The 27,330-nt window shown below is 46.5% G+C and overlaps 1 protein-coding gene across 2 annotated transcripts in view; it reads right to left on the bottom strand.

The window, feature by feature from the left end:
* The window catches only part of LOC121281936 (semaphorin-3D-like), a 133,421-nt gene that overhangs the window by 63,718 nt on the left and 42,373 nt on the right, over positions 1-27,330 (bottom strand). For both annotated transcript variants that reach the window (XM_041195165.1, XM_041195166.1), the window contains exon 5: positions 14,924-15,017. In XM_041195165.1, the coding sequence (XP_041051099.1) occupies positions 14,924-15,017 (94 nt within the window). The remainder of the gene's footprint in view (positions 1-14,923; positions 15,018-27,330) is intronic.

Genomic DNA, 27,330 nt, shown 5'->3' with positions numbered 1-27,330 from the left:
AAGACAGACTAGTATGACTGTGCTCATATGCAGTAAATGGAAGTTTATGTCTATGATACATCTTGTGGCAAGTACCTGGGCTGGAACTCTGTCGAACTAATGGGGTCTCAGCCATCAGTTGGAGTACTGGCGGGGAACCCTTGTCTGTTCCATGGGGGAGGCCTGATGGAATCAAATGCCTTACAAGTTTTAAGTGACCATCATTGGGCCTTCCCCATGATTGAGGTCCCCAGCGGAAGAAGGCCACAGACAGCTGCTGGCCAGTTAGAGGCTGGCAGTTCGCTATGCCCCCAGCACCATCACTCAGTCCACCAGTAATAAAACAGCATTGGCTAAGGATTAGAGAATCATCCATTGAATGAAAGTGTAAGATGATTACTTGGAAAGAAGAAAGAAAGTCCACAAGCTTTCTTTCTGTGATTTATTTCTTGTACAAATGCGATGGCTTTTGTGTTTTGTAAAACTGATTTAGAGGATTTCTGTGAGACATGAGGCCAGGTAAATCTGATATCTATGTAAATTGTAATTTCAGCAAATCACGAAACTTGTGGAAAGGTAGGAAACTAATAGGATAGGTTTGGCTGGCTGTCTTACAGCATATCTGAATTTTGCTTCTGTTATCTTCAATCCAATCCTGTCAGTTAACATCTGGATAATTAATCCGTATATCTGAACTTCAAAATATTATTCACTGGTGAGAAGTGCTTTAGGCATTCTAAGGACATGTAAGGGACATTATAAATATAAGTATAATCTTTTCATATTTTTATCTCAGTTGATTCAAAGGGATGGTCTAGGGACCAGAGTCAAAAAATTAGAGCCGGGTCTGTCAGGAGTAAAATTAGGAAACACTTCTACACACACAGGGTGATAGAAGTTTCAAACTTTCATCTGCAATTGGCAATTAAGTTTAGATAATTGTTAATTTTAAATCTGGGTTTGATAGATTTTTGTTAACAAAGATATTACGGGATTTGAAGAAAAGATGGGTATATGGAGTTAGCTCACAGAGCACTGAATGGTGAAACAGGCTCGAAGGGCTAATTGGCCTACTCTTGTTCCTATATGTGTATACAGAGCACTTTGGCACATTTTTCTAGTTTAAAGGTGCTCTATAAATGCAAGCTGCAATTTTACTGCTGTGACAAGAGGCCCCCATGCTCATTTTATTCTATCTGTTAACTTCTCAACTATTTTACTTGCTCACTTTTCAATGCACTTTTTTCATACAGAGTTCTGGGAAGTAAATAACTGAAGATATTATGAACAGAGACAGTTCACTTATTCACAGATTGGAACTGTGGTGAGTGGGGTGGCCATGAAACAGAGACCAAGATATTCCCCAGTAGGAATGGAGGCAGTTGAGAAAAGGAGGAAGGAAGACAATCTGAGGGGACAGTCACCACTGAAGAGACTCTTGCCCTTCCTGGCAACTGGGAGTGCAGAGGCATTTGCCCAGGAATTGGTTCTGTGCCCCTCACCCTTTCTCTGTGTAGTATAGGAGTCAGGTGGTTAGGGCCACAAATGCTGGTTAGGTCACAACTGGAGTACTGCGGGCAGTTCTGGTCACCATATAATAGGAAGGATGTGTTTGCACTGGAGAGGGTGCAGAGGAGATTTACCAGGATGCTAAACAAAAACAAAAACAGAATTACCTGGAAAAACTCAGCAGGTCTGGCAGCATCGGCGGAGAAGAAAAGAGTTGAAGTTTCGAGTCCTCATGACCCTTCGACAGAACTTGAGTTCGAGTCCAAGAAAGAGTTGAAATATAAGTTGGTTTAAGGTGTGTGTGTGGGGGGCGGAGAGAGAGAGAGAGAGAGGTGGGGGGGGGGGGGGGGGGGGGGGGGGGGGGGTGGCTGCCTGGGCTAGAAGGTTTGAGCTATGAGGAAAGATTGCGTAGACTAGGGTTGATTTCCTTGGAACAGCAAAGGTTGGGAGGGGACCTGATGGAGGTGTATACGATTAAGAGGGGCATAGATAGGGTGGATAGGAAGGCACTTTTTCCATTAGTAGAGGGGTCTGTAACCAGGGGTCATAGAGTTAAGGTAAAAGGCAGGACGCTAAGAGGGGAGTTGAGGGGAATTTTTTTCACCTAGAGGGTGGTGGGAGTCTGGAAGTCACTGCCTGAAAGGGTGATTGAGTCAGAAACTCTTGTAACATTTAAGAAGTATTTACATATTCACTTGTGTTGCCATAGCCTCCAGGGCTATCGGCCAAGCGCTGGAAATTGGGTTAGTGTAATCAGATCTTTGTTGACCAGCGTGGACACGATGGACTGAATGGCCTTCTTCTGTGCTGTAAATGTCTATGAGACTCTACAAGTCTATGAGGTGAGGTAAATAAAAATAAAAGACAAAAACTTACACCTGAAGGTTGAAGTTTTACTCTAAGTCCTGCCTTACTAGTAAAGATGCAAGAAAACCAGGCAACATGCCTACAATGCACATCAAGTGAGTGTTGGAGTTCTCTCCCACAATTGACTGGATGATTGCAACTGCAACAACACTCAAGATCTCAACAACATCGAGGACAAAGCAGTAAACTTGATCCAGAATCTATTCAACATCTTAAACACCTACTTTCTCCACCATCAGTACACTGTCGCTGCCATAAATACTATCTATAGGATATGCTGCAGTAACTTGCCAAGACTTCTTTGAAAGCACCTCCCAAACCTGTGATGTCTGCAACCTAGGAGGTTAAGGGCAGTAGATGCATGAGAAAACCACCGACTCCAAGTTCTTCTCCTAGTCAGACACCACCTCGTTTACACCATTCCTCCATCATCATTAGGTCAAACCACAGGAATCCCCGAACAGCACGGTTTGCACTCCTTCACCATATACAGAATACAGCAGTTCAAGCAGAGGCTCACCATCACCTTCTCAAAGGCACTGAGCAATGGGCAATAAATGTTCGCCTTGCTAAAGACACTCATATCCCAAGAATGAATTTTTAAAAATGAGAAGCGGGATACAGGAAAACCGCAATGGTTACTCATCAAACACAATCCTAACAGAATTATACATTGAAGAGGTTTTATGGGGGTATTAAACTTGAACCAAAGTTAAATCATTATTCACATAAAAAAATCATTGCAGAAAGCTTGCACTTTGACCTTCTGGTGCTCATTGTGCGAACTATGAAGATTTTGGTTTATTGTGGGACAATTTAATTTTAAAGCTGCAAAAGCTTTTATTTCTTCCCTTCAAAATCATTTGACATTTATCAAGGGGGGAAGTTTCCCCATGTCAGACGGGCTGCGCGGGAGCAGGCACGGGTGGGCGCCCGCAATCAGGTCCATGCCGCCATTTTACGCAGGTGGGCCAATTAAGGCCTGCCTAGTGTAGTTCACGACGCCCGTGCATAGCGGGAGTGAGCGGGAGTGGGCGGGCAGTGGCAGGCGTGCACAGACCGCCGGGTCCAATGACAACCCCGCGGCCTGTTTAAATGAAGGCCTGGCAGCCTTGGAAAGGCTGCTCACAATGGCTGGGAGAAGAGCACATCAGCGGGCCCATGTGCCTAACGCAAGTCCGGAGGGTAGGCCATTGGAGCAGGCCAGGCCCAAGGGTAGGCCATCGGGGCAGTGTGCCCCTCGTTTTTCTGATGAGTGCCTAGCTGCCCTCCTGGAGGAGGTGGCAGTGCGGCGGGAGGTCCTTCTTCAGAGGGACAGGAGGCGGAGGCCTCCCCACCTGACCAAACGTGCATGGGAGGAGGTGGCCAACATTGTGAGCTCCCGTGATGTGGTGCGGCGCATATGGGTCCAGTGCCGCAAAATATTCAACAACCTCCTGCGCTCAGGAAGGGTGAGCACCATGTTGCCTCACCTCACTTAATGCAGCTATCACCCTTTCCCCCCAACACCACCCCCGGCAAATCTGAGTACATTAACGATATTGAAACCCTCACGGCATGTATCCTTCGCTGGGTGTGCCAGCAGAGATTGTCCATGCCCAGTTCACCCTGAGAGGGTTGAATGAGGATGTGTTCTGCATCTGCAGCATGTGTGACACTGCCACCCTGAGTATAGAATGTGGAGTGAAAGTCAAGGGTCTGCACCTAGGCAGAATGCTGGAACTGGGAAGCATAACAAAGTCAGGGTGCTAACATGCTGGGAGGGGAGCTTGCAGTTGGCGGGGCACCAATCCATCTGCTGGTCTTTGCATTCCACGTGCTTGTGCCTTCTTATTTAGCAAAGTGACGCCTTGTGGTGCCACATGTGAAGGAGGCAGCATGTGGGCTGTGGGGAGGGTGGGGGGGGCGGGGGCGGGTGGGGTCAGCCCTGGCTCCTTTGGGGAATGTGCGACAGCTGGAGGGTAACGAAGAACTGGAGTCCTGAAATGTCCCAGTCTGGCTGGGCTGGCAGGGATGTGATGGGAATTCAGGTACAGGCTGGACTAATCAATGCTCCTCCCTCCTTTTCAGGAGAAGACTGTGCACAATGCCTCCCATTATGATCTGGGGTAGTGGCATGCAAATTGACATTTTCTGCACTATAGCTAATAAAATGTCCTTTTTCTTCCTTCCAGCATCACCGCAGCAGGACCGGGAGGAGGAGGCAGAGGGCCCACCTCTCACTCCTGAAGCCCCAGAGCAAATCCACTCACCAGCATCACACCATCTCAGCCAGGCAGGCACCAGCACAGATACTAGCACCTCGGTGGGAATTAGATATTTGATTAGTGTCCCGGGGCACAGCCAGTGAGGGCACTTCACACTCGCTTGAGGTGCAGGCAGAGACAGAGTGTGCCCAGGATGCCGGTAGTTGGAGGACTGCTGGGGACCAGGTACATGCTTGGTCGGTGGCTGATGATGTGCCTCTGGAGTCATCCATGAGGCAGTGAACACTGGAAGTGCAGCAGGGTATGTGGAACAATCTGACAGAGATACGTGAGGCTATGTAAGGCATGGTGCTCGTGCTGGAGCAGTGCATGTGGAGCATCACTGATGCAATGAGCCTCATGGCCGAGCGCCATGCTTCCTCCATGGAAAAAGTGGCGACTCCCATGGAGAGGCTCCTCCAGGAGAACAATCAGGGCCTCCTGGTGTTGCGCTCAGACCTGCAAGCCCTCACAGCGGCATTGACCTCAGCTAGTCAGTGCCAGTGTGGGAGCTGGTTTGGGCACCAAATATCCCAGCCTGGTGCCCATCCATCTACGGTGAGCAGGGAGGTCCGAAGCAACCTCATGCTGGCACAGCAGCTGCCTGTTGTCTCTGTGGGCTCCTCTCAGGGCGCTGTGGATGAGAGCAGCAGCTCCTCCACCCCTCTGCCAGTGACCGTGGCATCCAATGAGGTTGCAGCAACTAAGGAGCAGCCAGCTGTGGAACTGACCGCTCCCTCCAAGACAGGGCCATCAAGTGCTCCACCGGCCAGAGGACGGCCGCCAAGGTCATCGAGGCCAACAGGACAGCATTGTGAGCAGGCTGTCTCAGATGTCATTGCCAGCAAGGGGACAGCACCTAGACATAGCACCCATAAGCATAAATTTAAGGCACCTTAGGCACACGAAGAGTTTCTCACTAATGCTTTTATGTTGGCCTGTCGTACTTTGTGGAAGACTTGGTGTCATGTCCAATGCCGTTTTTATTTTGCTTTATGAAGTTACATTTGTTCACTCAATAAATTTTGACATGTCGCCATGCCTCAGGGTGATTCCTTACTTCTGCAAGTGAACAGGAAGCCATGATGTTAGGAGTGAGTTGTTTGACATTGAGCTTTATTGACAAGGGTCTTAGTTAATGTAAGCATCCAGGCTGATTTAGCACTCGGGTATCGAGTCTGGAGCCTGCAGCCCTGGCGTGTGATGGACCAGCTGAAGGTTCTTTGGGTTAAAGCCTCCCATGTATCCCTGCCTCCCTAGAGTATGCCCGAGTCAGCATCTACCCCCTCAGTGTGCTCCTCTGCGCGCTCATCCTCGGATTCACTGCTGGACTCATATGCATCCAGAGCAACTGCATCTATATCTTCCTTGTCCACTGCATCACCCCTTTCCAGTGCCAGATTGTGGAGAGTGCAGCATGCAACCACAATCACCAACACACCATCTGGGGGGTACTGGAGTGTGCCCGCTGAGCGGTCCAGGTATCGAAGCGCATCTTGAGAAGACCAATGGTTCTCTCCACCACAGCCCTTGTGGAGACGTGGCTCCTATTATACTGCTGCTCAACCTCTGTTCTTGGATGGCAGAGAGGCGTCATGAGCCACCTTCTGAGGGTGTCACCCAGCAGCCATCCAACCAGCGGGCCGGAGTACTGAAGAGCCTCGGCACCTGGGAGTGTCTGAGGATGTAGGCGTTGTGGGAGCTGCCTGGGTACCTTGCACAGATTTGCTGAATCTGCATCCTGTGATCACACACTATCTGCACGTTCATGCAGTGGAAGCCCTTCCTGTTGACGAAGGCACCGGGCTCACCTGTTGGCACCATGAAGGCCACATGTGTGAAATCTATAGCACCCTGGACAAGGGGGAAGCCAGCAATGGCCGCAAAGCCTCTGGCTCGCTCTGTCTGGCTGGCATCGTCCCAGTGGTAGTGGGTGAAAGTCAATGCACACCTGAATGGATCGTCCATAACCTGTTTGATACAAGTGTGGACAGCTGATTGGTGGACTCCACAGAGATCACTCACCGACTCCTGGAAAGAGCCAGAGGCATAGAAGTTGAGGGCAGCTGTGACCTTTAGAGGCACTGGCATGGGCCGCCCACCCAAGACAGTTTGCGGAGATCTGAGGGCCTATCATCTGACAGATGGAGGTGACTGTCTTCCTTGAGAGATGGAGCCTCCTTTGGCACTGGACCTCAGATATATTGAGGTAGCTGCTTCGCCACCTGTATACCCTGGCAGCAGGATATTGGCATCTTCTGTGGCCCCTTGCACCTTGGACAACCTCTTGGCCCTGCACCCCTTGTGCCTGCGCCTCTCCTCCCAAAGGTGGCTCCCCTGGAGGCTGAATGTAGACTCCTGGCCTCCTCCCTCATCTGGCCCTTCTTTCCTCCTCAGAGGAGGTGCATCTAGTGGAGAGCACAACTCCAATTTCCAGGCGAAGGGAAGGCTTCCTGAAAGCTGCAGGCCCCAGAAATGACTTTTACTGTAGAGTCCTGACCAAGGTTTTTACTCTTGTCATAGCAGCTGGTATGAGTTTTGAAGTCTTCCTTCTCACACAGGCAAGTATATGTAACTTTCACACTTAAATACCTGAAAGATCACATTTGCAACCCCACTAAGCCCCCTTATCCTGCCCATGGATGAGGTTTATACAAATGTCTCCTACCTGCCTGCCCGTTGCGCCCATGCGACATCCTGAAGATCGCATGGGCTGCAAAAAATCAAACTCAGTTGCTGCCTCAAGGGTCTTAACTGGCCTGTTAATTGATGGCGGGCGTGGATCTGAACTTATAGTGCGCCTGCCTTCCCAAATATCGTGATGACACTCGCCCGATGTCATAGCGCCTCATTTTACATGTGGGCGTGCAAGGCCCACTCCCGCATGCCAATGAGAAAATTCTGCCCCAAGTCTTTTGTTACGTTGCCAAGTTGGCATTTTCGTGTGGCAGCAAAAATGTTGGAAAATCCAATTATACCATTGAAAAGTGTTCCAATAATTTAGGAGTCCTGATCATTTCTTGCTCGATTTGTATTTTATGTCAGGTTACAAGTATGAGGAATTATTATTTAATTTAATAATTGTAAACATCACACTCTCAAATTTTACAAATTTATGGAATGAGGATTATTATCATCAAGGCAATAAAAAAGGGTACCAATTAAGGTCACATTTTGCAATCAGCACATTAAGTGTTAAATGTTACCAGGCATAAGCACATTCACTCTCATTATATGGGTCAAAGACAGAACTGTACTATTGGAGTCTGGGTAACTGGAAAATCCCTTTCATGTGATCTGGGAGAGAGGCTAATTCTTCAGAAATTATAGCGCATCCAAAAAAAAATATACAACTTGATTGCATGCACAGTAGTTTTTCTTTATGCCTTTGAAATATGTGTCCGAAAACGTCAACTAGGCTTCCTTTGGTAAGTGCGTAACTTGGTTGGAACTGAGCCACACAGATGAGAAAATTCACTGCTTCGATCCCTTAACACTGTTCAGTTAATTGATCTCAACTCTAATGGTGCACAATTAACATCAGTATCCCTGAGCTCAGAAAGAGAAAATCAGCCAAGGTTTTCGCTTCTCATCTGTACATAACAACCAGTGGAAAGTTAGCCTGGGTGAGATTCAGGTGAGGACAAGCAAATTGTTTCCATTGATAAGAGATTTAATAGCTAGAGAACACAGATTTAAGATAGTTGATCAAAGAGCCAGGGGGGAGATGGGGAGATAGTTTTTTTGTGACTGAAAGGATGGTAGTAGAGATTTGGGCGGTAGTAGAGACTTTGAAAAGACATTTGAATACAGGTGATGGATCTTGAAGAGGAGAAACTTGCAGAGCTTGGGGATAGACCACCAAACCAGACCAGTTATAATCTTGGCATTCTACTTCTCCCTGAGGTGACCTCCTGACATTGTATCCTCAGCATCACCAAGATCGCCTACGTCCACCCAAGTGCCCTTCCTTTTTTTTCTTTTGGAATGCATGGATGATTTGGTTAAGTGCACGGCTCCTTTAAAAGTTTTTGCCTGGCTGTGCACATGCTGTAACTTAAAAGAGATGACTTGTGTATGGCCTGTTTGGGAGATTTCAGGTTGTTGCGCAGCCACATGGTTGCACTGCTTAGAGGGAACACTGCTTCAAATTCTTTAGCATCGTAGGTTCCACCCCTGTGTCAGTCCATCTGCTGCTGAAACCTTTATCCATGCCTTTGTTACCTCCAGATCCAAATATTCCAAAGCACTTCCGGCTGGCCTCCCATCCCAGAAACTTAAGCTCATCCCAAACTCGCTTCCCTGTGTTCTAAGTCCGGTTTATCCATCACCCGTATTCTCACTGGCCTACACGGGCTCCCAGTGCGGCAACACTTCCAATTTTATACCCTCATTCTCGTTATCAAAGACTTCACCTCTTCCAATTCTCGAGCTTCCTTCAGCTTCCAAGATTTCTGCACTCCTCCAATTCTGGCCTCTTGGACATTCCTGATTTTCTTCACTCCACTGTATCTTCAGCTGTCTCAGCCTTAAGCTCTGTAATTCTCTTCCTAACATCTCCATTCCTCCGCATCGCTCTCCTCATTTAACATGTTCCTTAAAAAGCTCTCTCTTTGACTAGGCCTTGGTTACCTGTCCTAATATCTCCTTATGTGGCTCGGTGCCAAACTTTGTTCAAGAATCATTCCTATGAAGTGCATTAGTTGGAGTGGGACAATTTGGAAAAATCGTACGAGGTCCCAGCAAGATGTGATGTGGTGAATGGCCTCCTTTTGTGCTGTATCCTTCTTGTATATTTCAAATTTTCATGACCCCACGACTGGTGGCCATCCCTTCAGCTGCCCCGGCTCTAAGCTCTGTAGTTCCCTCCCCAAACCTCTCCACCTCTATCTATCCTCGCCTAAGATGTCCTTAAACCTTTCCAGTTTCATCTGTCCTAATACCTCGGTGGGTTTGCTCATCGCTCCTGTGAAGCATTTTGGGACATCTTACTATGTTAAAGGTGCTAGACAAATGCAAGCAGCTGTATGGCACTATAATAGGATAAGTCTTGGCTGAGATGCTCCCTTCAACCCCCATGAACAAATAACCTACAGATACTCACTGCCCAACCTATAGGTAAAGAATGGACCACTTGGCTGAGATGCAAAGAACATTGGCTGAGATGGTATATATAGAACTGAAATAAATCCATTCACTGTATCAAGCTATTTCTGTTACTGGCAGCAACGATTAGCTTCAAGTAGCTATGACTAGCCAAAAATATTCAGATCAGAAACACAGCAACATTAACAGCCAGAGGAGCGGCTGAACAGCACCAAAGAAATTCTTTGTCACTTAAAAAATGGAACATGGAGTTCAGTGAACATAAAGTTGCATTTCCCCTGATGGTATCCCTGAACTTTCAAAGCAAAATCCCACAAAGTTCTTCCTTTATCCTTTCGCTCGTGAATTTATATGACTGCTTTCCATATGCAGAATGTTTCAATTATTCACTTAGTTTTGTGAGGAATTTCCTTCCCATTATCACCACATGTTTCTCTTAAGCCCATTTGGATACAAAGAGGTTTTGCCAACTCAGTTTGCAAATTTATTAAGCTCTGTTTAAGATGGAAATAGCATGTTCTTTGCGCATCAGGAGATATCATGGTTTGCAATAATAGCAGTCAGAAACTAAATGTGTTTGCATAACCTTGCTTTGCTATTTCAAAGGAAATGTTAAACAGGTGAATTCTTCCATAATAACAGGAGGCAGGAATGTTATAGAAATGTGTTAAGCAGGCACATGGTAATTTTTTTAAAAATCAGGGTAAGTCAGCTACCGTAATTTATACAAACTTGTCCACTCAGGTAACTTTCCCTATAACAAATAACAACATAAAACACAATGGCTAGAGTTTCTTTGGGTGCAATCAATGGGGTGAATTGTCACTTAGGGGTCAGGAATCCAACGGGTGCTAGTTCTGGATTTTGAGCCCAATGGCATGTCATGAGCACTTCTACTGCTATTTTAAGAGATCCAGCCAATTAAAGGCCAGGGAGCAAGCTCAGTGTCCAATCAGGGATGGCATACAGGCTCCCGAGGCTGGAGGGCTAATGGAAGGCCTTTCAGTGCTCATAAATTGGCAGCCTAGCCAGCCGAAGTGGGTGCTGCCGATCTGAAGACGGAGACAGCAAGGGAGAAGAGTTAGACTTAGAAGACATCTCACATCTAGAGACAAATGAATCAGATAAAGCACATGCTAATGTCTGTTTTCTGTAACTTGTTTTTCTTGGAACAGGTCACTAGACTGCAGCTTGAGGGGTGCCACTCTGCATCGAGCATGGCTGACTAGGAGTCTCATCTACTCTTACCACCTGCCATAGGTGTGTTGGAAGGATTTGCAGGTTGATAGTCAACCTGTTTGGCCACACCTTCTGTGGCCATCAAGTCCTGGAGTGGGACTCCAACCTAGAACTTCTGGCTCAGAGGCAGGGACGCTACCCATTGGGCCATAAGACCTCCCTGAGGGGGAAGGCCAGGTAAGTTCTTTTTTTATTTCTAAAATGGCCTTAGCTGCCTCGGCATGATCCTGGAGGGGCAACCATTCTAGAGGACAGCCAGCAGTTGCAGCCCGATGACTATTGCGGGTGGGAGGCCCTCGCATGGACAATTGCCGCTCCCCTCACCCAGCACCCCCACCCAAACTAAGTCCACTCTGTTCATCTGAATGTAGCCCGGGCCACACTGCTGGCTGGAAGTCCCAGCCTTTTTATGTGCCTTAACTACATTAATTTGCAGATAATTGGCTACTCTCAGTGAAAATGGCTTGGGTCAGGATCAAATCTGGACCCTAGCCTTGATTGAAATTCAGCCCCATGATACCAGCACAAATTGCACCCATTGTTGGAAAGTGTTTTTCCCCCCCCGCCCCGAGTTTCTGCTGAAATTCTTTTCTGTCTTGCCGAAAACAGAATCAGCCATGAACCAATGCAATCAGACAGCACTTTAAAAGGCACATTTTTAAAGTTTGCTTTCAGAAATATCTCTTGATATATTTAAGAGTAGTAACTTGGTAAAGTTGAATAGTTGTCTGCTGAAAATGGCATTATCACAAAAAAATCAGCATTCCTGTCAGTAACCCAATTTTAAATTACCGAAAGATAAACTTATAAAAATATGCAAAACTATTTTCCAGTCAGGCTGGGGTGCAGTATTTAGACCCTCAGTAAAATTAAAGGCCGATCTCATTTAAATCCTTTCAAGATGGACCTATTAGTTTCCTTGTGCCCAAAAACTTGTGCAGAGTAAGAGGTGCACAGTCAGTGAGGGGAGGCTTCAGCTCGAATGAGACAGAGATTGAGTGAGTATATTTGGGAATTTGGTTCAAAGTGAGAATTCGGTGCCCAGGGGGAAAGAGGTGCTTTAGTTAAGGTTTACTCCAAAAGTAAAGTGTGCTGAGTGGGGAGTTCGGGGAAGGGTGGGGAGACACTTTTTCTTCTACTCCTTTTCAGCCTCCAGTATTTGATTTCCACTTTGGTGCAGCAGGAGCAGGTAAACCAGTAACTGGTATTATTAATTTTATCAGTATTATGAGTACTGTATTGTTTTATCCATATTATAAAGTTTACTGGCAGTGCTGGAACCTATTGGGAGGTGTAGGCTTTATTGATTATAATTAATTAGCAATTATTAATTAGCACATATTGCTGATGGCAGCACAGGTGATGTGCTGCGTTTGCAGGATGTGGGAGCTTTGGGATACCAGTGTGATCCAGGGCAAACACATTTGCAGTGTTTGTGGCTACAGGAATTTCGGTTCCGAGTTATTGAGCTGGAGACACTGCGGCACACCAGGGAGGGGGAAAGTTACCTGGGCACTTTATTCCAGGAGGCGGTCACACCCCTTAGGATAGGATCTTCTGATTTAGTCAGTGGTCAGGGACAGGAGGGTGTGACTGCAAGTGAGGCAGGTCAGGGGACCCAGAGGGCAGGAGTGCAGGAGCCTCAGCCCTTGCAATTGTCCAACAGGTTTGAGGATTTTTTCAGCTTGTTTGCACGAGAGTGGGGGCTTCAGGGTGGATGAGCCGATGGGCCATGGAATCGTGGTACAGGAAGCCATTCAAGTGGGGGCAATTACAAAGAATGTAGTGGTAGTAGGGGACAGCATAGCCAAAGGCGTTGACACCATTCTCTGCAGCAAAGAGCATGAGTCCAGATGACTGTGTTGCCTGCCTGGTGCCAGGGTTTGGGACATTTGCCCAGGACTGGAGAGGATCTTGAAGTGGGAGGGAGAGGACCCAGTTGTCATGGTCCATGTTGGTATCAACAACGCAGGCAGGACAAAGAAGGAGGTTCTGCATAGATAGTATGAGGAGCTTGGCACCAAATTAAGAAGCAGAACCTCAAAGGGCATAATCTCTGGTTTATTACCTGAGCCACGTGCAAATTGGCATAGGACAAATCAGATTAGGGAAATAAATTTGTGCTCAAAGACTGGTGTGGGAGAAATGGGTTCCGGTTTGTGGGGAACTGGCACCAGTACTGGGGAAAGTGAGATCTATACCGTTGGGATGGTCTACACCTGAATCGTACTGGGATTGGTGTTCTTGCAAGCTGTATAATGAGTGAAGTAGAGAGGGTTTTAAACTAAATAGTGGGGGCAAGGGATGAAATTTTGGAAGATGCTTGCAAGGCCAGCATCTAGTGCCCAATTCTAATTGAGAAAGTGGTTGTCAGCTGTTTTCTTGAACTGCTGCAGTCCATGTGATGTAGATACAGCAACAGTGCTGTTAGTGAGTTTCTGGATTTTGACCCTTTGATCATGAAGAAACAGCGATATATTACCAAGTCAGGATGGTGTGTGACTTGGAGGGTAACTTGCAAGTAGTGGTGTTTCCATGTGTCTGCTGCCCTTGTTTTTTTAGGTGGTAGAGGTCACGGGTTTGGAAGGTGCTGTCTAAGAAACCTTAGTGAGTTGCTGCAGTGCTTCTTGTAGATGATGATGTACTGTTGCTGCAGTGCATCAATATTGGAGGGAATGATTGTTTAAGCTGGTGAATGGGGTGCCAATCAGGCTGCTGCTTTGTCCTGGATGGCATTGAGCTTGAGTGTTGTTGGAGCCGTACTAAGCCAGGTAAGTGGGGAGGATTCCATCACACTCTTGATTTGCACATTCTAAATGGCAGAAAGTCTTTGGGAAGTCAGGAGGTGAGATACTCACTGCAGAATTTCTAGCATTGGACTTGCTCTTGTAGCCACAGTATTTATGTGGTTGGACTAGCTAAGATTAAAGTTAATGTGGCTGCCCAGGAACTCAATGACGGGGGACTCAGCGATGGTTCCAGATGTATGTCAAGGGGAGGTGGTTAGATTCTCTCTTGTTGGAGATGGTCATTGCCTGGCACTTGTGTGGCACCAATATTGCTTGTCACTTATTAGCCCAAGCCTTGCTGCATATTGGCACAGACTGTTTCATTATTTGAGGAGTTGCAAATGGAATTGGTTACACTCCAAAAGGGGGATTGTGCCAAAATAGCACATACAAGCGGAAACTCCAGGTCAGTGTAATAGCAGCTCCTGGTTCAACATTCTGCAAGAATCAAAGACATATTGTGAGAGTGTAAGAAAACTGAGATCTTATAAAAATGTCCTGTTAGGGAATTGGCAGTGATTTAGGAGAAGCCTGACTAAACTATTATTTTCCTCCTTAACAATTATCTACAAATTATTTTAGGTGTTATGAAATAATGATTTTTATTCTCTTCAGAGAATTGACTATTGACTAAGTTTTATTAGGAGATACAGTTCATAAGCTAAGCAAAAAAAATGAAACATGGTGTAAATGTGGTCAGTCAATTGGTAATCATATGATTAAGTGGAACCACATGTAGTCTTGCCCTTGTGGCAGCTCCACATTGAATTCCTTAGACTTGATACTCTACAATGGAACTTCTTTGTGAAATGTAGCGTTTAGTCCATGATATACCTCACTGCAAATGGCTGTGCTGACCCACAGATTAAGAACTTGAGTAAAAATACAAACAGATGTCTGAGGACACATGGATGAAAATAATCTAAGTTGTCCACTGTCATTATATGAGAGATTATTTTCGTTCTACGTCTTTAGAGCATACACAAATGTATGTTTTTTCTAAAAGTTAGTTTTTTCATAAAATCTATTTCATAAGCTATACTTAACCTGTAAGATTTTGACAAAGATGAACATAAACCGGGTAACTGTGTAATCTTTACAGACAAATCATTGTATGTTTGGTCCATATTAAAATTCATTCATCCAATGTCGTTAGTTCAAGTCCTCAGCAATGTATAACTGCCTTACCTATGAGAGCTGATGTGAAAGGTTGGATGGGATCATAAGGGCATTTCAATGTTCCAGGTTCAGGAGTTTTAAGGTCAATCTTCGATGAAAGCTCCTGTCAGTGAAGTTACAAGAAATCAGAGATCAGATACAACCAAGAATTAATCATTTGTATTTCGGAGTCTTGCAGCATACTAAATTAAAGTTAAAAAAGAACATGTGAAGATTTTCAAGAATTTTTACTGGTTCAGGGGAAAATGCTAAGACATTTTAATGACAATTTGTGGATAGATAGGAATGTAACTATTGGGAGACACACTATTAACCACATACTGTCAGAGCCAATAGGGTTATTAAGATTTAACTATCTATCATTTAATATATCTTCATTACATTTCAGGTTTCTATTTTCTGCATCCCATCACCAGCATAGCTGACTGAATGAGTGGGAGGAACAGAAGTGCTGAACACTATTAGATACAGCATGTCTAAAAACAGGCCTGTTGAACAGTTCCCATTTCTTCAATGGCACAACATACAAGCTTCAATATTGTCAAATGTTTCAAAATCACAGCATAAATCATAGTTTACGTTATTGAATCTTTTTAATGTTCAGGCGCAACAGGCTGTCCACTTTGTTTCCCAGTGTATTTTGGGTGGAGAAGTAAATGTTATCATTTATCACTCAGGTTTCATCGATTGGCAACAGCAACATGTCACTCAAATTTGGCAGCTTGCGGAATATAATGTGTCAAAAATTGAAAAGAGTAATGTGTTAGGCTGCTTTGAGCGAAAGACACTTTGATATTGTTAATGTGCTGTCAGCCACGGCACATGTTGCTCCCACTGCTGTCTGCAATACAGGAAGAAGGAAGAAAACTCTCTGGCCGGAAATTTCCTGTTTGCAGTTTGTGTGCTTGGCGATGTGAGCGTGCAATATGCCTAGGAGGCCAAAAATCGGTTTCATGCCGCCGTGAAACCAGTTTGTGATCATCTGCTCTGCCCGTCAACGTGGGGTGCGTTTTCTGCCATCCAATGTCGGGAACTTAATGCTCATGCACTTTTATCTCAACATTGTGTCCACACGCCGAATCATCCCCCACGTCAAATTTACCTCCCATGTCGGCGAGACTTCAGAACAGTGTGCTTTATGACTGCCTTTAAATGGTGTGCCCCTGGCAAGCTGAACTTTGAGTGGAACTCGGAGGTGAGTGCACACAACTTTACACAGTGCTCATGAGGATTGCCCGTAGGACATCAAGGAAGAGACATTGCGCATTTGGGGGGCATAGGCAAGTCGCTTTTTCCCATCTGGCTTTCAGTGCGGTGCTGGGGCAAGGGCTCCAGCGCAGGTGGGCGTGGCCAAGGCAGCACAGATTGACAGAAGGACACAAGCACATGCTGGGGAGTGGGGCAGGGTAAGGGAAGGGGCCAGGCACTTGGAAAAACTTGCCAAAAGTGAGCATTCTTCCGCAGCTGAGATGGTTCAGCAGCAGCTCTATTGACACGCTTGGAGTTGGGCCTCTGGAGCTTTTCTGCCCACTCAAGCAACACAAAAGCATGAAAGTGCCAGCAAATGCTCCAGAACCTTTCACTTCTCAGGCACAAGCTGCAAATTAATGTGCATTTTAGGGGGCTGCAGAACAATTACCCGACTGGCAAGTTGCAGAATCCCCTTGCAAAAGGTGGCCATGACGCAATCACTGGTGGAGGTGCTCCCAGTTCCTTGCAATGTCTTTATTCAGGTTTTGACCAGAGTTCTTCATGGTTCAAGCTAACAGCACAGCCTTGCAGTGTGGGTTAGAAGAATTCCTGTGCCTGAGCTGAGAGCACAGCATGCAGTCCAGTGGCTGAACCTCCTGCCAATCGGTCAAGTGGACTGGGGTGGGGTTTTGGGCAGCCATACACTACACACTGGCCATCCAAGTAGTGGCCAGCACTCTCTGGCATGCATGAAGGGGCCTTGAGATGCATCTGGAGCCAGAAACTTACCCAAGAGAGGTCCTTAGGACACATACGCTAACCCACGCTTCTCTGCCTTTGATCCTGCAGGAGGAGAATACCAGGATCATGCAGCCTGGTGATCTAGTGGTATGCCTTATGGCTCACAGGGAGCAGAGAAGAAGGAGAGGATTGTGATGGGGGTGCCTTGCTCACTAATAGGCGGAGCCACCCTCAAGATGAAAGTGCAGCAGGGCCTTCTGCGCATGCTGCATCGCTTATTTTTTTTTCATTCATTTGTGGGATGTGGGCATCAATGGCTAGGCCAGCATTTATTGCCCAACCCTGATCCCCCTTGTTCAGAGGGCATTTAAGAGTCAACCACATTGCTGTAGGTCAGACCAGGTAAGGACAGTAGATTTTCCTTCCCTAAAGGATATTAGTGAACCAGATGGGTTTTAACGACACTTGACAATAGTTTTGTGGTCATCAATAGGCTTATAATTCCAAAGTTTTATTGAGTTCAAATTCCACCATCTGCCGTGGTTGGATTCAAACCCAGGTCCCCAGACCATTACCCTGGGCTCTCTGGGTTACCAGTCCAGTGACAATTCCACTATGCCACTCGTAGGTGCCTCGCTAAACTCAGGGTCTATAGATGGTGCTTTCAGTCCCACAGATGACTAAGAACCAGTGTTGCCAAAGTCTGCGCATGTCTAGGGAACTGGTTGGTCACATATGCCACCTGCTGCAGGATTAGGCGCAATGGGGACATGGAGAGCATCCATTACCAGTGGCCGTGAAAGTGACTGCGGCACTCAATTTTTACACCAGTGGCTCCTTCTAGGGCTCCACAGGTGACCTGTGTGGGATCTTGCAAGCCTCCAGGCACAAGTGTATCCAATGGGTCACGGACGCCATCTTCACGAAGGCACAGAACTTATTGCATTTCACCCAGGATCAGGAAAGCCAGGAAGCAAGAGCGCTGGGATTTATGGTGATCTCTGGCACCTTGCATCTGTGGAAAACCATCAACTGCACTCACGTGACACTTAGATCTCCATGCAAAAAGCAGTCAACTACGTCAACCACAAGTGCTTCTACTCTCTGGATGGTCAAGTTTGCCTGAGGATGACATGGCTGATATGCCTATGAGAGAAAATGGAGATTATTAGTGATTGGCAGCCACGTTAGAACAGTGGACTCAGAGCAGCGATGACAGAGGGACGGTCTGGTGCAGGACCCTAATGTGGATGCTTGCCACCAACCTCATCACGCCACAGGAGTAATCCACATCCTCTCCGGCCAACTACAACGCACGACTCTCGAATGGAATGAGGCCCTTGATGTCCGGCACTCAATCCCCAGTCTGGGACCTCTCCCGGTGATTGTGCGTGATCTTGTCCTGCATGAAGACAGATAGAGAGAATGTGAGCAAGGCGCATGCCAGGCCAAATGAGAAGGATGCCAGGCGTGCATGTGTGCTGAGCGCAGCCACGGACAGGATGAGGAGGGGATCTCCAGAGGAGATGAGGCCAGACGGAAATGTCAAGGTGTGTGTGAGAGAGAGTAGGCGATGATATCCCTTGAGCTGGCAGTGAGTGAGATGCCAGTGAGTGTGTGATGGGCTTGTGAGTGGGCGACCTGAGAGCGATGAGATGGTTGACTTACCCTGGTGGCACGGATGAGGTCATTCATCCTTTTTCTGCACTAGATGGCCGACCTCTTGTGTGCAACATTGGCACCAACCATCACTGCTACCGCATCACAATCAATAGGGCATAGCAGTCAGCAGGCTGCCTCCACTTCAGCTGTGGATGTTGGGCCTGCACTTAAATGTAGCCATAGGCAAAGAAAGATGAAGTTTTGAAGGTACATAGGTGGCACAAGTACCCAACCACAGTAGAGATTTTTCAAACTTGTAAATATATCACTTGCACTGTTTGTAAGTTTGCTGTCTTCTCATTTTGCTGCTAGTTGCTTCAATAGTCACAGGCATTTAAGGGCATGGAATTCAGTCCTGATTATGGCAAGGATTTTATGGCCTCTCCTGCACAGCAGAATATTATGGTTCCGTTGAACTGAATGGAGATTTAAATGGCTCGCCACTTCAGCTGGGGAGAGACACACCATGGCGGGGCTGTAAAATCCTGGCCTATGTCTTACAATTGAGGCACTTGTCTCACATCATCAGCATCGTAACCACTGATTATTCTGACATGTGGATACTTAAGCATTGGCCAAGATTCATGAATGTGCGGCCCAGGCATGTAGCATACAATCCATCAGTTCCAGCTCACCAGATTCTGGACTCTATGAAAATGCTGTCTGCGCAGACTATGCAGCTAAGTCATTGCATCTCCTGCTGCAGTTGTCCTGATGTGAGATGTGAAGAATATGCAAAAAGTCCTCAAAGGGATTTAAACTGGCTAATTAAGTGGCAAGTAACATTGTAGATGAGTGTGAGTGGAAACCCTGTAACTGTCAGGGGTCTATCCTGGCCTTCCCCCACCCCACCATGGTGAAGCCCATCCTGGAGGACCACAGAAGGGTTCTCCTGTCATTCATACATCCATGTGCATGAAGACTACAACATTTAACAGGGTAATGAAAGCTATGTCTGCACACCCTCCCTCAAATGCTATTGGGCTTCCTTCCATCACGCTTGAGTCAGATTCAAGAGACCCTTGCCTTGATATCATAGACATACCACCCACCCCATTATCAGCCATGACCGTCTACCTGGGACCTTCGAGGTTCTAAACCAGCACATTGTTGCCACCAACCCCCAGGCCCCGCAGAGCTATCCCCTGCCTCTCTTGCTCCATCCTTCCCTCCATTACCACCATCCCCCCCACTGCCCCAATTGGTCAACTTGAATTACCCTTCAGTGCCGGCTTTCCTGCAGCTCCTGACCTTGTTGGAATCTCAAAGTTATAAGATGCCATGAGTCATGGAGCAAACCTGCTGCTGTGTGGGCTTCACCACAGAGAGATGAACAAACCTGAGGATGGTTGTCATCCAGTTGCCTCATGGTTATTGAGGTGTGCTTTCAGTTGGCTTATTGTGCTCACCTTTAACTCCACCCACCTGCAGAGACCTCCCCCTTCCAATTTGAGGCTTTCGCACTTACCGAAGACTGTGTTCTCCAATTAAAACTAAAAGAAAATTTAAAATCACTTTTCAAATTCACTCCGCCTCCTTCTATCCCGCTCATCACCCACCAGCTGCCCCTCTCCAATCTTGACCCTTCCAATATAATAATTGCAATCCCCTCTGATACCCTTGAACTTCTCCCCATTACCCGTTGCCCTCACATGCATTCTTTCCCCTCTGAGCCTACATCCGTTACTGTCCCCATGCCCGCCCTGACCCCGACCCTTCACATTATCTGCACCACCTGTTTTTTCCAGATCGCCCCCACTTACTGTAACTGTTCCCTCCACTAGCTGGTACCCTCAGTTCAACCCCAAGGACCCCATGTAGACTGCACTGACCCTGCCCGTTAGATCCAGCTGTCTCCCTCCATCCATGCCTGGAAACCCCTCTCCACACCCATTCACAGGACCCCCGTGCCCAATATGCAAGACTCTTCCCTCCTTCCTATGTCTCTGGACCCTCACCTTCCCTCTCTGCCTCGGACTCTCTTCCAGCCTCCCTCCCTTCCCCAGACAGCCTTCCCCCCTCCCTGCCCTGGACAGCCATCCTCCCTCCCTTCCCCGGACACCCTGCCTCCATTCTTGGCTCCGTTCCTGTCCTGGGCAGCCTTCCTCCCTCCCTCAGCCATCCTCCCTGCTCCAGACTCCCTCCCTCCATTGGCCAGCCACCCTGCCCTGAGCCCCTTAGACTGCCACCACCTGATCATCTCCTCACTGAACAATGTTCCCCAAAGAGGGAAAAGACAGTGGCTACTCACTCCAACTCCGGCGAGTTGACTAATTCTTGCTGCACGCCACTTACTTGCAGTCATAAACCTGAAGGCATGTACTTCTTGCTTGCAGACAACTTCATTGCGAGGGGGAGCTTAATTCTGGTGAGGTGGCCTTTTACTGAGCATGCATTACATGTAACTGCATGCGAAAGGGCTTCCCAATGCTTGCCGTCGGGAAGATCAGCTCACCTTTAAAGTTCTGAGAACTTAATTAGAGAAGTTCATCCTGCCATCGGGAAGCTGATTTTTGGCCTCACGCCAAATTCAGCTCCCCCTCCCATCTTGCTTCTCACTCTCGGGAGCAGCACAAGGTTCCGCCCATTGTTTCTGCCTTAAGGAATCACTTAATCGCCTCAAATACCTTGATTAGATCACCCCTCAACTCTCTAAGCTCAACACAATAAAAGCCATCTTTAAACACATATTCTTCATTACTTAACTCTTTAAGCACTGGTGTCATTCTGGTACGTCTTTGATATACCTCTGCCATGGCCAATACAACGTTACTGAGATTTATTCCCAAAACTGACCACAATACTCTAAATGGAATCTGACCAAGGCCCTGTACAACTGAAACATCATTTTCTCACCTGAATCCCAACCCCTTTAAGTCAAAGGACAACATTCCACTAGCCTTTTGAATGACTTTTGCTACCAGTTCAATTAGGCTTTCGTGACTTGTATACAATTAAAACCTAAATCCTTTTGCTTCTCTACAGCTCCTACTTTCTTACCAACAGGAAAATAGTCTGATTGGTCTTTCTTAAATCCAAAGTCAATGGCCTCACACTTCCGCAGGTGGGACTCCATTTACCATAGTTTAGCCCACTCACTTAGCTTGTCCAGGAGTGGAATTTAATGCCAGCGGGATTTTAAGGCCCCACTCCTGCCGCGACAGGGCCAAAAGATTCCAACCCAGGTTTCTTTGTTACATACGCCTCCCACCCACATAGCTTAGCACCTCCTAACTTAGTGTCATCTGTAAAACTTGATAAACAGCTTTCTACTCCTTCATCCAAGTTATTAAATATATAGTGAAAAACTGAGATTTCAATATCGATGCCTGGGGAACACCACTTGTCACCAGTTGCAGAATGAACCTTTTATTCCTACTCTCTGTTTCCTAATTCCCAAAATAAACCCCTGTCACAACAATACCTCCAATTCTATGTAATCTCAATTTTGACAATAATCTCTTGCGCAGAACCTAATCAAATGCCTCACTGAAGGCCATAGAAACAAAAGGCAGAATTTAACAGGTGGCAGGATTTCCCATCCTGTCACCCAAAGAGTCGATGGGGGCAATCATGGCTGCCCCTCAGCCATTTAATGCTCTGAGGAATATTAATTGGCTGGAGATGAGACTTTCACCCCTTGCTTGGGAGGAAGTCCCACTTTATAGAGTTGACAGCTCCACCAGAGTCAAAGGCCCAGAGACAGGATGGAGGTAAGTGCAGAGGAGTGTTGCAGCGGGAATGGGAGGGGAGGCCTGGCTGGGGGATGGGGTTGGGAGGAGAAGGTGTGGGTATTGATAGAGGGGAAGGAGCCCACGGGCTGGCAAACCTAGTTGGGGTGACCCTCCATCAGGAAAGGTGGCCCAAGCAGGATAACCTGCCAGGGTTCCCCCAACCCCTGACCTCCTCCCACCAGCCTCAAAACTGGCTACTAAAGTGCCTCAATAGGGGCAAGGTTGGGCTGGCCACCCTAAGCCTTGTCCACCCCCGTGAAATTGAGGACAGTTCGAGGATGGGTGGGCAGGCAGCAGGAAGACCACCTGAGTAACTTAATGGGCTCCCATGCCTGCAAACTTGCCAGTGGGGCCCCATTAAATTCTGACCAACATTCACAGACATTCTCCGAGCAGCCAGTGTAGTAAATAAATTAGTCTACACTTCACAAATCCATGCTGACTCTATAATCAGCTGATATCTGTCTAAATATTCAGTCACAGTAGCTGGAATTTTCCAGCCCCCACCACCCCACTGCCCCCACCACACCCCCCCCCCCCCCCCCCCCCCCCCCCCACCCCCCAACCCCCCATGGCAGTTTCCTTGCAGTGGGGCCAGCAAGCCATTGAAATCTCCATTCACGTCAGCAGGATTGGAAGATCCTGCCAGTGTGAGGGGCTGGAAAATTCTGACCTCTGTCTCTAGTGATATATTCTAGTAACCTCATAGCAATTAACATGAAACCGATAGGCCTGTAGCTCACTGTTTCCCTTCTCCCTCCCTATTTAAATAATGGAGTGGCAGTTGCAATTTTCCAAATTAAAGGCACAATTCCTGTACCTAGAGACTATTGCCAAATTAACACTAATAAATCTCACCTACTTTAATACCCCTGGGTGGAAAGTAATCAGCCCAGGAGATATGTGCATCTTACGCCCCTACATTTTCTGTGATACATTTTTGAGGTTGTGTAACATGTAGACTGAAACACTGGAAAGGGACCGGCAGCACAATTACAACAAACAAGAAGAATACAGCTTGGCAATTTCTGATCTTCATTTCAGCTCCAATCCCCTCAGCATCAAGGTGAAAGTTGCCCAAGGAGATAAACATTTTATTTTGACACTACAATTGATTTCGGGACCATCTTTCTCTTTGCCTCCATTAGTGACATTATTTAGTCCTGTCAGCATGAACCTGTCTTTCTCCTTAATCTCGTAAATAATCTTTTTCATCATGTCCTCCTCAGGATTTCACTTTTCCATCTTAGTGTTGGATTCACTTGTACCTCAGTGAGTACTAACCTTTTCAGTCACCATCAAAATTCAGCAGACAGGAAAGACATGTCAGATTAATTATCCCACTTGTCCCGTATTTCCACAAATTATTGAGAGCTTGGCAGCTGTACACAGTGTAACATCTGACAAACTGTATCTTCTCTCTCAAATCCCCAGTACTTTAGTGACTATGAGATTTTACACTCATGTATATCATTCTCACTTTTTCTTCAATAAATCTAAATCAGCTGACAATAACAGTCCCATGTCCATAATCCTGCTATACGCTCAAAAGTTTAGTATCCAACTTCCTCATAATTTCATTTATCTTTGGACATCTGTACTTTCAGTTAAATATTGCAATCTTTAATTAAACACTTGATTTTTACTAGGTAGCTTTTTATTTTACAAAAAAGGGGGAATTGGCTACAACACTACCCAGCAATGTGGAAAATTGTCTAGGTATGCCATGTACATGAAAAGCAGGACAAATCCAACCCGGATAATTACCATCCCATCAGTCTACCCTTTATCATCGGTATAGTGATGGAAGGGTCATCAACAGTGCTATCAAGTGGCACTTGCTTATCAATAATCTGCTCACTGATGCTCAGTTTGGGTTCTGCCAGGGCCACCCAGCTTCTGACCTCATTACAGCTTTGGTTCAAACATGGACAAAAGAGCTGAGCTCCAGAGGTGAGGTGAGAATGATTGCCCTTTGACATCAAGGCAGCATTTGACTGCGTGTGGCATCAAGGAGCCCCAGCAAAACGAGTCAATGGGAAACAGGGGAAAACACTCCACTAGTTGGAGTTATACCTAGCATAAAGGAAGATAGTGATGGTTGTTGGAGGTCAATCATTTCAGCTCCAGGAGTTCCTCAAGTCAGTGTCCTAGGTCCAACCATCTTCAGCTGCTTCATCAATGACCTTCCTTCCATCATAAGGCCAGAAATGGGGATGTTCACGGATGATTGCACAATGTTCAGCACCATTCATGACTCTTTAGAAGCTGAAGCAGTCCATGTCCAAATGCAGCAAGACCTGGACAAGATCCAGGCTTGGGGTGACAAGTGGCAAGTGCAAATAACATTCATGCCACACAAGTGTCAGGCAATGACCATCTGCAACAAGAGAGAGAACCTAACCATCACCCCTTTGAATTCAATTGCATTACCATCGCTGAATCCCTCATTGTCAACATCCTGCCGGTTACCATTGACCAGAAACTGAATTAGCCATTTAAATACTGTGGCTACAAGAGCAGGTCAGAGGCTAGGAATCCTGTGGCGAGTAACTCACCTCCTGACTCCCCAAAGTCTGTCCACCATCTACAAGGCACAAGTCAGGAGAGTGATGAAATACTCTCCACTTGCCTGGATGAGTGCAGCTCCCACAACACTCAAGAAGCTTGACACCATCCAGGACAAAGCAGCCCACTTGATTAGCACCCCATCCATAAACACACAATCCCTCCACCATTGACTCACAGTGGCAGCAGTATGTACCATCTACAAGATGCATTGCAGGAACTCACCAAGGCTCCTTAGACAGCACCTTCCAAACCCACGACCACTACCATCTAGAAGGCCAGGGCAACAAATGCATGGGAGCACCACCACCTGGAAGTTTCTCTCCAAGCCACTCACCGTCCTGACTTGGGAATATATTGCTGTTCCTTCACCTCCATCCATAACAACACTGTAGCTGTACCTACACCACATGGACTGCAGTGGTTCAAGTAGGCAGTTCACCACCACTTTCTCAAGGATAATTAGGGATGGGCAATAAATGCTGGCCTAGCCAGTGATGTCCACATCCCATGAATGAATGAATTTAAAAAAATATTTTAATTCCAGCAGCGAGCACTAATGTAAGTTTGATAACATTCAGTCATGTTTTTTGCATATATCTTTTATAGTTCTATACAATTGAAATTAATATATTGACAAAAGTAGTACTTCTCTCAGGAATTCAGAAAGAGCAGTCATAAAAGTCATACAGTTATCATAGTCTTTACAGGTGGCATCAGTGTCACTATCTCAACAGCCGCAGTGCAATAGTGAAAGGTAAAATATTTAGTTCACACTGAGGTAAAATACTTCACCTGTTTAAACTCATGAGCTAGAGAACATGCAAAGACTGAGATTGAACTATGAAATCTTTGTCAGTTGATAAATGGGAAATGTAATATTGGAGGAACTATTTATAGAATGAAATATTTCCCCTTCACTGTACTGAGTTTGGATCTTTATTATTTATTACAGTACAGTTCTAAAGGTGTATTTTCCCTGTGAACTGCTGCATAGTTGCCAGAAATATTATATTTTATGAAGGAGGAAGTGTGAAGCCAAGATGGGAAGAGTGTACATGCACTCCAAGCAGGAATATCGAGTTAGAATTATTTTATGTCGGTGAGGAGTTATCTTTAGTACTTCAAAGCATTACTGGCCTAACCTTGCTCTTAGAAGCTGAGAACATAGGAAAACCTAATATAATGGTTTGCATTGTTTCCTGATCAACATGGAGAAACCCTCATTGTGATATCTTACAGTGAATCTGCTCCTTGTGCACTTTCTTTCTTTTACCGATTTTTTTTTATTGCCTCCATAGAATGAATCCCCAGCAACCTCCAAAGTAACCATTTCAAAAAGGAAATGCAACCAACATAACTAAAGAATGTTGGAACTCATCAGTAGTGAACCCATAGAATAGATGTATTAAATATTGCAAGTATTTCCTTTTACACTGATATTCCCTTTCAAAGATTGAGTGGTTCTTACGATTGGTCAAAACTACTGCATTTACTCTTTCACAATACAATTTTTGTGATCCATAAAATGAATGGTGTCTGAAGATGGTTCTTTGCATGGTTAATAGAAGCCATAAATAATGCAGAGACCATGGGTGGAATTTTCCCAAATTTGCACCAGGTGTGGTAGTGGGCGGGCAAAATGGCATTCCACCCGCCAATGGCGATGGCGGGTTTTCACGCCTTATCGTCCTGAGCCCGCCATATTACTTATGCATTCCCGGGAAATGCACTGTTTCCATGGTGAGTGGGGTCTCATTCACCCACCCGCCATCACATTGGCTGCCATGTTTAAAAGGCAGCCGACAGCACAGTGGTCATCGCCACCAGCACAGTGGTCCTCGCCACCAGCTCATCACTGCTGCTCGGGAGACATGGCCAGCAAAGGGAAAGACTGCAGCCCCCCACTTCAATAACGGGTCCCTCAAGCGACTGCTGGGTGCTGTGGAGTCCCGCCGGGATGTGCTGTATCCCCACTCTGGCCACAGGATGGGCAGCAGTGTGATCAATCGAGCTTGGGAGGCAATGGCAGCAGTGGTCAGCACCAATGCCCTTCAAAAGAGGATAGCCACCCAGTGCTGCAAGGGGATGAATGTTCTCCTCTGTTCCGCCAGGGTAAGTCACTCTTTTCATCACTCTCAACTCACACACTCACGAGCCTATCACACATCCACAGGGCCCCCACTCACTGCCAGTTCAAGGGACATCACCATTCACACTCTCACACACACCTTCATTGTCCTCATCCCGTCCATGGGTCCACTCACCACTCATACAGGCAGGGCACATTTATCATCTGGCCTGGCAGGCGTCCTGCTTACACCTCCTCCATCTCTATCCATATAGGACAAGCTAGCACACAAGAGAGAGAGGTCACAGACCAGTGGTGGAATGCCCGAAATCAAGGTCCTCACGGACTTTGAAAACAGAGACACCCAGCTGAGCCAGCCACGATCTGCACCGGTTCTGTGCTGACAGTGAGGTTGGCTCTGCTCTACCAAGTGAGGGTCCAGCAGTGCA

The sequence above is a fragment of the Carcharodon carcharias genome, chromosome 9 (assembly GCF_017639515.1).
Source record: "Carcharodon carcharias isolate sCarCar2 chromosome 9, sCarCar2.pri, whole genome shotgun sequence".
In the NCBI taxonomy this organism is placed as follows: domain Eukaryota; kingdom Metazoa; phylum Chordata; class Chondrichthyes; order Lamniformes; family Lamnidae; genus Carcharodon; species Carcharodon carcharias.
This window is presented reverse-complemented; position numbering and strand designations above follow the sequence as displayed.